Source organism: Lactuca virosa, chromosome 7 (assembly GCF_052849685.1).
Source record: "Lactuca virosa cultivar CGN04683 chromosome 7, Lactuca_virosa_CGN04683_v6, whole genome shotgun sequence".
In the NCBI taxonomy this organism is placed as follows: Eukaryota; Viridiplantae; Streptophyta; class Magnoliopsida; order Asterales; family Asteraceae; genus Lactuca; species Lactuca virosa.
In genome coordinates this window covers 98,124,164-98,134,899 of record NC_136432.1, presented here as the reverse complement: position 1 = coordinate 98,134,899, position 10,736 = coordinate 98,124,164, and the positions used below count along the sequence as shown (strand labels likewise).

Genomic DNA, 10,736 nt, shown 5'->3' with positions numbered 1-10,736 from the left:
CGACACATATCATTACGGGCGACATCTATCAATAGCGATGAAGTAGTAGCGGCGACTTATTACCGGCGACGTGTCGCCGCTATTATTATTACCGGCGACATCTTGGCTTATTACCGGCGACTTTTATCGCCGCTAATGATCATTTTCCTTTTGTAGTGCATGTTTTCAATCGCAACTAAAAAAAGAGTGGCCTGTTCTTCATGTTCGTCGTAGTGGAGTGTTTTTTTTTTTAATTTATTTGTTATTATAGTAATAAAATTTAGAAAACAAATCAACTTTATATTTGTTTGGAATTTAAAATTTGAAGTGTATGATGTAAATGAAAAGAAAACAAACTTTATATATATTTGTTTGAAATCAGAAATGGTCCTATTTCGGAAAGAGTGGTCGTTTCGACAAATAACAAAAGATGAGTTAAATACCTTATATCCAAGAATAATACATGGTCATTTTGCTTAGTCAAAGTCTATTAAGGAAAATCGTTTTTAAACCCACTAGTTAATATTATTTTCTTGTGAAGCCATCATGATCATGTCATGGCTCATGACCTATTCTCGGAAAGCTTCCTGCTGGGTTAACTTTTCACGCTAATTCGTTGACACGAGCCTACCTCTTTTGGCTCTTCCAGCATTTTATATGTCTTGAACGGCTTCTAACCACAACTCAGAAAATTAATTACAAAAGAAATTAGAAAAAAAACTTAAATAGTACTTTAATTCTTGCTATAATGCCACTTGAGTTGGTGATATATGCTCTCCTCCTGCATCGATCACAACGCCTATTTACCAAAAGCTTTGTGTCACCTGTGACCAATAATAATATTAAGAAGAAGATGATTGGGGATGCCATGACTAACTTAGGGTCTGTGGTAGCTGGACTTATGTTCGTTTGGACAATATTCAATAGATGGTTACCTGTTCAGTTTCTTGAGCATGTTGAACAATATGTTCACAAAGTTCGTGATTATGTGTATCCTTATATGGAGATCACATTTCATGAATACGAAGGAGATGAGATTGAGCGAAGCAAAGCATATGCAGCCATCGAGAGGTTCCTCAGCACCAACTCCTCCGATAGAGCAAACCGGCTCAGAGCAAAAGTGTTCAAGGACAATGAATCCGTTGTCCTGAGCATGGACGAAAACGTCGTGATAATAGATGAGTTCCAAGACATCAAAATCTGGTGGACTTCGAAGAAAAACATCCGCCAACATCAGCCTTTGTATTCTAATCGTGTTGATGAGGAGAAGCGATACTACAAGCTCACATGTAGAAAAGAACATCGTGATACCATCAAAAACACTTATCTGCAACACGTGCTTCATGAAGGAAAAGCTATTGCTGTAAGAACAAGGCAACGCAAGCTCTATACCAATAACAAGAGTGAGAATATTGGGTATTACAGGAGAAGTATGTGGAGCCACATCATATTCGAACACCCTTCTACCTTTGATACTCTTGCAATGGACCCAGTAAAGAAGGAGGTTATTTTGGATGATCTTAGGACCTTCAGTGAGTCAAAAGATTACTATAAGAAGGTTGGTAAGTCATGGAAGCGAGGATATCTTCTTCATGGTCCACCGGGAACCGGAAAGTCTAGCATGATTGCTGCCATGGCTAACCTTCTGGAATACGATATCTATGATCTTGAATTATCCTCCGTGAAAGATAACACGGATTTGAGGAAGCTACTGATCGAAACATCAAGTAAGTCTATAATTGTAATAGAGGACATCGATTGTTCACTCGATCTCACCGGTCAGAGAAAGAAGAAAAATGAAGAGAATAAAGACGATGACGAGACGATGGATCCAATTCGCAAAAAGGCACAGGAGGAGAAAGAGAAGAATAAGGGAAGTGAAGTCACTTTGTCTGGGCTTCTGAACTTCGTTGATGGGCTATGGTCAGCTTGTGGTAGTGAGAGGCTGATCGTCTTCACAACAAACTTTTTAGACAAGCTTGACGTTGCTCTCACACGGAGGGGAAGAATGGATATGCATATCGAGCTGTCTTATTGTTGTTTTGAAGCATTTAAGGTGCTTGCAAAGAACTATATGGATCTTGAATCACATGAGTTGTTTGAAACCATTAGTGGATTGCTGAAGGAGACGAACATAACTCCAGCCGATGTTGCTGAAGATTTGATACGAAAGTCAGCTAAACAAGACGTTGAGAGTCGCTTAAAGAACTTGATCAATTCTTTGAAGAAGGCAAAAGAAAAAGCACGGCTCAAAGCTGTGAAGGACGCAAGGATGAAAGATGAGGCAGGCCCATCAAGTTGCTGATAAGTTACAAGTTACTGATCCATAAGAAAACGCTGTGATACGTACATAGGTATGAATTTGGCTTAAAGAACGTACGAAAATCTATTATAGTTTAATAAAATCATGTATATGTACTGTTATGTTGTATTTGCTTGGTTGTAACTCCAGTATGTTTTTATATGAACAATTTTAATCAAATCGCTTACTTGGAAATTAATGGTTCACCATCACACTGATTAAGAAGATCACAAAATCTAGGTATGAATCAATCACTAAGATCAATCACAACGCCAAGGCTTTTATGTGGTCCAATTAGAGTAAATAGAACTTTGATTATCCACATCCCCGGTGGCCTCTGTTTGTTTTTATTTCTGTATTCTTCAGCATCGATCAATGTAGAATCACTACTTTTCTTGAAACCCTCAATTAGAGAATAACTACACAGGTAAATAAAGCCTCTAAAGACTAAATACAGAAGAAATGCTAACAATACACTCACTAATTAATCTCTCAAGTGAAGTAGAACTTGATGAAGTGTTGTAATTGTAATTGCCATTATCATCTTGTTATCTTATTTATGTGTACATCCACTGGTTCTCTGTTACCCAAGTCAACTGACTTTGGTGCCTTTTGGTGCCTTTCATGGTTGTTCAACACAAACAACTTTGTTGTTAATCTCAACTTGACCCATCATGGTTCCATTTGCCTGTGCCATGTCTTGTGTTAAGTATAAGGCATGGATAGGGTGCTGAAAAAATCTTAACTTGACCCATCATGGCATCATGGTTCCATTTATTATTAAATCTATTCCAAGTTTATTTCTTAATATTTATGGGTTTTGTATTTAATCATGTAAGGTATTCAAAATTTGGATTCCGATAGAATTAAAACCAGATAATCACTAAAAATAACCCTACTAATCAGATTAGGAAAAAAAAAATCCAGAAAATCGATATCAGGCTGGTGTCACGTCGTGACAGACAGATTTACAAAAAAAGTTGTTCAATTCATCTCATGCACTTTCAATGTTAGCCAACCGGAAGCTTTGATACCATTGATGAGTTTTATAGGTTATAAATACATGTACAGTTGTGTGGAAAAACATTTAACAATTAATAGGGGCACATGCAACCTATAAGGATCTATGTCATAACACTTTGAAGACAACATACTATGAACAATAAAACTAACATGAACCCTAATGTAATCGAAATTATCAAGTTAGGGTTACATACCTTAGATTTGTTGTAGTAAACAAATCACTTCAATCCCATGTAGTTGTTGGTCTTGGAAAGTTTAACACCAAAATGATGATGCGTCTAATGGTTCACACTCAAACCATATAACTATAAGATAAGAGAGGAGGTGATAATTTTCGGCCAAAGTATCCTCTTAGGAATGTGGTGAACGGAAATTACAAGCCTTAGGATCGTATTTATAGTGTGGATGACATAAGAGAAACCCTAGATTTGAATATAAAATATTCAGATTTAATCTATTCAAATATGATATCTTTATAGCTTTAAGAATATTCCAGAAATCCTAGAACCCTTCCTAAAATCGTCCACCACTATTAGGGTTCTAGAATTTCATTTCTTGCTCAATTAAGAACAATTACAATACCTTTAATTAATTCTGATTAATCCCAAATTATTTCTAGATTAATTTTGATTAATAATTAACTAACTCTTATTGATTTTTTATTAATTTATTAACCATATAAATTAACAAAATCAATTATATAATTATTGATATCATATTAATTTATTAATCACATAATAAATTAACAAATCAACTATCTATTTCCACCAATTAATATATTAATTATATAATATATTAACAAATCATTTATTACAATTTATTAATCATATAATAAACTAATAAATTTACCATCTCTTTACAAATGTTATTATAACCAAGTTCTAGTTACGAGGGCAATCCAAAAAAGACTTTGTTTTAAATTACAAGAATATATTAATTTAGTTATGAGCTTAGACACCTTAATCTAACAATTACAACCTGAAACCCCAAAATAAAAAAATGTCCCGAAACTGGATGTTACAAACATTACCTGATGCAGTCAATGATTAAAGATGTGGATTGAAGCAACAAACATTCGACATATCCATCGCCGCTTCTATTTTCTCTCTTTGATTTTGTGTTTTGTAGGTTCCCATTAAATAATCTAATTTTCATTGTTTGTACTTAGGTTTGATTATAAGTTGCTGACTTAACTAAGGGGGGTAGGAAGAATACGGTGGTAGAACGAATAATGAGTGGAAGTGGTGAGAGAGATAAAGGTTGTTCCTTGGGCATCGAGGATGTGGGATTTGCATGTTTGAAGATCCAGTCTCCCAAAGTGATGTCTAATTTACATGTTTGAGAACAGAGCTTTGAAATCCAATTTATTTTCAGAACCTTGTGTTGTTGGTATGTAATCATCGGAAATACAAAAGGGCATGGTTGTCCGACAAAAATGGATGGTGAGGATGGTGACCGAAGAAGGAGGTGTGTCGACAATTAGGAAGGGATAAAAAGATGAGTGGGACCATACTTATTAAAAATCTTCTTTTAATAAATAAGTTAATAATAAACAATAAATTAAAATGATCCATAAGAGTATAATGGTCTTTTTTATGTTTGTTAGGGACCAAAATCGAAGCAAACACAAACACCTATCCAAGTTTTTTTTTTTTTTTTTTTTTTTAAATAAACGAGTTAGAGACTAAACATACAAAATCCCAAACCACAAGGATCATTCGCATAATTTACCGAAATAAAAAACAAAATGGTTAAAACTTAAACACGTAGAGTTTATGTTAGAACAATTTAAACTTTTATGATAAAAATGTAAACTATAAAATATACTTCGGGGAGATAAATTGTAATTTTACACTAAATACCCAAGCCACAGTACATAAGGGCATTATACCCCCAGAAATGAGGGTTTGTAATGTAACGAATTTCCACTCAGACGAAATGAGGCGATCTCAGAGGGGATTATGAAAAAGGATTTCTAGGGTTGTTGCCCTCCTCTGTTCAAATCGAAGTTCGATTTTGACTTTATTTAGTCAAAACTCCATCTTCGTGGCCGATGATTTTCTTCAGAATTCAACAACCCCTTTTATCAGAGTAAATTACACGGATCGTCCCTATGTGGTTTGCCAAATTTGCAGTTTTTATTGTAATGTTGGTTACAACTTACAAGCTGTTCTAAATAAGCAAATCTCAAACACCCTCTTAATGTCATTATCCCTTCAGACCATCGTCAACCCATTACTATACTCGAACCTTCAATTTCGACTCCAGCGATAAGGTTTGATGAATTTTTAGAGGCTGTGATGATTGATGTGTTTTAATCTGTCTGAGTGGATTCGAGCAAAGTTGAGATAATCTGCATCTTGGTGGGGCAAACCTGGATGGTTATGTGAAAGAATCTATGTGTTCTTCTACATTGCAACCAGTAAGTTTGCAGCCATGGCGGATTTATCCTCTTTGTTCGATTGTTACAGATCTGAGCCTCATATGAATGTTTCCTCTTATTTTATGCTTAGCAGCTCTGATTGTATGGGATTTTCTCGTTTTCTGTTTGTTTTTTAACCATAGTTAGTGCTTTAAACTCCATGATCTTTAAGTACATTAGCATTTTAATTCTTAAATTGCTAAAATTTGACTTAAATTTTAGGTTGCAGCCATGGCTGCCGATGTTTCTCATTTCTGTTTTTTTTTTAAAGAAAAAAAAAATCTTTTTTAGAAATATTTTTTATAAATTTCTTTGCCAAAAACTAAAAGCAAATGGTGATTCTGTCTTGGACAAATCTATTTTACTATTTAAATAAAATTCTAAGCAATTCATTAAAAATTCCAAAGATAGGCAAATGGTTTTCAAGATCTTTCATTTAGTTTGATGATCAAATCTTAGTTTTTATTAATTTCAATTTATATGATAAATAATATAGGATGTTAGGTGCAAATTGTAGATATATTTTCTGCATTTGGGTGTAAAGAGTTGAAAACTATGTGGAGACGTATCTTTTTCTAGATAAGTAGATGTATCTTGAAGTGCTGATGGAAGTAAGTTTGTAGAATATGCTTAGAGCTGTTACCCTTATGTTACTATTATTTTATAGTTCATAGGTTGATGTTATAAATGGAGACTCGTGTTTTTATTGAAAAGTTATATACAAAGGGTAGAATAAATTATAACTTCCTCATATTACATGTAACTTAAGTAACTTAAGTGATGAATCCATGACTCTTCGAAAGTGACATGCTCATGATTTGTGGAGACTCATGTTTTTTATAGATGAGGTCAAAAATATATATTAATCCTTGTTTGAAAGAGGTTTAGACAGATTTGAGAATAATCCATCGTCGATAAAACCGATCAGATAATATGAGGAAGTTTGGTGGGGAATGGAAAAAAAAACAACAACTTGGTCGATAATTGAATGTTTCATTCCATTCTTGTCTTCGTTCATTCTTACCAAACACTTTTTTAGAGTAAATTACACGAAGGGTCCTAGTGGTTTGAGATAACTTGTACGATTGGTCCCTATTTATTTATTTTTTATTTTACTCGGACGGTCCTATGTTATGGTTTTGTTCCGTTGTTGGTCTCTAACATAGATAAAATGACTATTTTATCTTTATATTTTATTTTTGAGATTTTTGAAAATCATTATTATTCATTTATATTTTTGTTATTATACAATTACCAAGCACGTACAACCATCCAAAACACATGTACAACCATATTAACATAGCACCTTGTCCTTTATGTATTCTCCGACCAAACAGCCTCCTTGTTTCCTTTGTTTTCTCCGGTGAGCTCAAAGAGTACTTGAATGAGTCCACCCTCACCGTTCACCCATTACAGATTACACCAACTCTACAACCCTTAAATTCATTTCTCCTTCCCCTTTTCAGTTTCACCGGTGCAAAGAAGAGTTCTTATTAGCGACGTCTCTCATAATGCCCCTAACATCCTCATATTTTTAATAAAATGAGACACATGGAAGATATGGTCGTCTTCCCCTCTTAAGAGCTTCACCATCTTTCCGAAAAATCTATTATAGGTATAGCTAGATTCATCAAGCTCGTCGGAATCCGTGTGGTTAGAAGCTTAAGAACTCGACCATTGATCGTAAACGGGTTATGAGATGTTACTTTTGGTTGGCTTTCTTTGTATGTCTATCACTTCCCCTACTCTCATCCTTTCTTTTATACAAATTCATTTGATTATGGATGAACTGAAGTTGATGGCGGACTTTCATGCAGCTGAGTGGGCGGTGAGAGATAAAGTAAGGGTTGGCGGTTTGGGGAAGTAGAACTTGGATACCATTGTCGATCTGCTTCTCATATGGGGTTTCAAATATCATGAGCTTCATTGATCTTCTTAGATGTAGTTTCAAACATTTCAATTTCTAATTTATGGGTTTCATTTCGATTTCAAACATTCCGACACTGTCACCCCTCCAAATTCCGACCAACGCCCTTTTGTTTTCTACTATCGCTAATCTTAAAACATGAAACAGACAAGTATTACTTCATAAATGGTCCCTGTGGTTTCAAAAAATTTGAAGTTTTGTCTCTGATTTTAAAAAACATCACAAATAGTCCATGTGGTTTCAAAACTTTTAATGTTTAGTCATTCCGGCTCACTTCGTTACCAATTAGCCGTTAACTCTTTTTTCAATATTATTTTGCATGGGCAATTTTATCCTTTCACTTGTAACCTTCACTCTTTAAAAGAAAGATTGCATGCCCCATTTTTGGGCAAGACCCTTTATCTGCGATCTTCTTCTCTCTTCTCCATTCCACTGTTTTCCGACCGTTACACCCTTTACAAGATGGTGACTTGCAGATGTGGGAATGCAGCCATGAAGATCACTCTGTGGACCATTCGTAACCCTGGAAGGCAATTTTGGAACTGTACAACATGTGGGTTCCTTCGATGGTCTGACCTCCTATGTGTTCTAGGGAATTGGTGGTGATTCCAAGTTTGATCAATGAATCGATTGGAAGAGAGGGTTGTCATTGTGTGTGCAGAAGTGAGGAACTACCAGCTGATTTTGTTATGTTCATAGGTTTTCTTTTTTTAGTTTTATTTTAACTAGTAAGTTTCTTGGGAAAGTTTGGATGGTAATGGATTTTGGGTTTTTGGTTTCTAATTGGTGTAGGGGTTTTTGGGTTTTAATCGAATAGGGGGTTTTTGCTTTCAGTTTATGGGGGGGGGGGGGGGGTTGAATTGGTGTTGTTGTATTTTGGTTTAGGTATCAGATCAATGTAATGGAATTGTAATGAACTTTAGTTTGTAACAAATCAATATTGTTGAATGGTAATGGAATGTACTTTGTAATAGTTGAATGTTGAATTTCTTGAATGTTTTTGATTTGCAATTGGTAAGTGTATTGTAAATGTATCTTTTGGATGGTTTGGATGTGCAATTGAAATGTACATTGTTATAAATGAATCTTTGGAGAGTAGTACACAAAATAGATTAATTCATTTCCAAAATGTGCATACACACCATTACATCCCAAGTTGTAAAGTTCTTAACACAACCATCATACTAAGTTTCAAAACAAGTAAACATGATTTAAGTTCTTAACCCATGTAGACTTACGTTTCAAAATACCTACAACACAAACATCCTAATAACTACTTAACAGAGTTTTTAACTTGACCACTGCCTCCCTTCCCTTTACATGTTATGGAATTGTGCCCTTTGTTATGACACTTTGAACAAGTGATTGTCAGATATTTCCTGGTCAATTTACCAGCTTGGTTGTTCGGCTCATCAACACCCCTCATTTTCTTTTTCTTATGCCTCCCAACCTACACATAATGATATATTATAGTTAAAATTTAACCAATTTCATGTTCACATTCAAACTACATATTAGGCCTAACTGAAATACAAACCTGTGTTTTATGTTTTGGTGGATTTAAAGTGAATGGGCGGTCACTTTTAGGCCACATTGAACGTCCATTAAGTGGATAATTTTTTTTGAAATACATGGCTTTCCATTTCGGTAACCTATAGCTAGGATGTACCCATTCATCAACATGTGGGACATTTTCTCCACTTTCAATTTTGTCCCATATAGCACAAACAACATGTCTACATGGAAAACCTGTAATCTCCCAAAACCTACAACTGCAACTTTGTTCATTCAAGTTTACCATATACTGATCCTGCCATGTGCTTGACACTTGGTACTTTCCTACCACATTATATTTAGCCACATACTTAGCTGCATCAGTCTTAATCTTGTCAAACACTGTAGTTACTGTAGGGATTAGTAGTCCTTCACACTTATCTATTTCCTTTTGCACCACACACAATCTCTTCATGAGATACTCTCTAATATACTCTAAGGAAGTGATAATAGGTTTATCCCTACCCTCATCTAGCTTATAATTGAATACCTCCCAAAGATTAACAAACAATCACTGTGTGCCCTACCTTTGTAACACATATAAAGAAAAGACAAATACACATATAGTAACAACACAACAAGCAAGATTGAGCTTTATCATTAATCTTCTACCAACATACCACTGAAGTGAGATTTAGACCAAGTATTTGTTGGAATCTTACACACCCAAGCATGAGCCTCCTCATTGATCTTCTTCAATTCATCCATTGCTCTGTTAAAGTGATTGACTGTTGTTGCTCTACCACACTCCCAAAGTTGGTCACTTAAGTCTTTTCCTTTCCGTTGTTTCATATTTTCTTGAATATGTCTCAAACAAAACCTGTGTTTTGCATTGGGGAATACCTTCTCAAATGCTGGTATTATTCCCTAAACAAAAGTAATTGTAATTAGCATCAATTACACAAATCTATCTAGCAATAGTAACAAGAAAAATAGTTAGGTGATACATACCTTTTGTCTATCAAAAAAAAAATGTAAAATTTGAATTTGCTCCAAGATCCAAATCTTCTCCTAACAGTTCCAAGAGTTAGGTTGAACTACTTGTTGATTTTGTCTCTACCGTTGCATATGTTACAGGGTATATGCCATTTTTTGCGTCCAACCCCACAGCAGTTAACACTTGCCAAGGATAAGGGCCCTTCAAGAATGTACCATCCCCTCCAAGAAAATCTCTTAACCCAGATTTGATCCCAACTTCAATGCACCTAGACAAACATATATTCTTCTAAAAGTTCTTGTGGTAATAGAGATGGAGGTTTCTGCATACACATCGATCCTGACTGTTGTACCAGGATTAGTGTTTAGTAGGCCCAACACATAATCCCTCAAAAATCTGTATTGTACTTGGTAGTCCCCACTAATGATACGTTTAGCCATTGTCTTTGCCCTAGCAACCTTTTGCGATGACATTCCTAGCTCTAGTTTCCTGCACAACTATTCGTATAAAGCTTTGACTGGAATTCCAGGGTTACTCTGAATTTTTTGACAATTATGTTTGCTACGTATCTGTAAGTGCAAGCTTTAACTGC

The 10,736-nt window shown here is 35.0% G+C and overlaps 1 protein-coding gene and 1 pseudogene across 1 annotated transcript; one reads left to right on the top strand and one right to left on the bottom strand.

Annotated features, from left to right (window-relative positions):
• Window positions 1-691: 691 nt before the first annotated feature.
• LOC145123307 (AAA-ATPase ASD, mitochondrial pseudogene) lies at window positions 692-2,461 on the top strand (annotated as a pseudogene).
• Window positions 2,462-8,926: 6,465 nt separating this feature from the next.
• LOC145126959 (uncharacterized) lies at window positions 8,927-10,296 on the bottom strand. Its single transcript, XM_079062223.1, has 5 exons — window positions 10,283-10,296; window positions 10,159-10,165; window positions 9,874-10,074; window positions 9,191-9,682; window positions 8,927-9,103 (listed from the first exon to the last, which is right to left on the bottom strand). Exons 1-5 carry the CDS (start codon window positions 10,294-10,296, stop codon window positions 8,927-8,929), a joined length of 891 nt encoding a protein of 296 aa, XP_078918349.1.
• Between the last annotated feature and the right edge of the window lie 440 nt (window positions 10,297-10,736).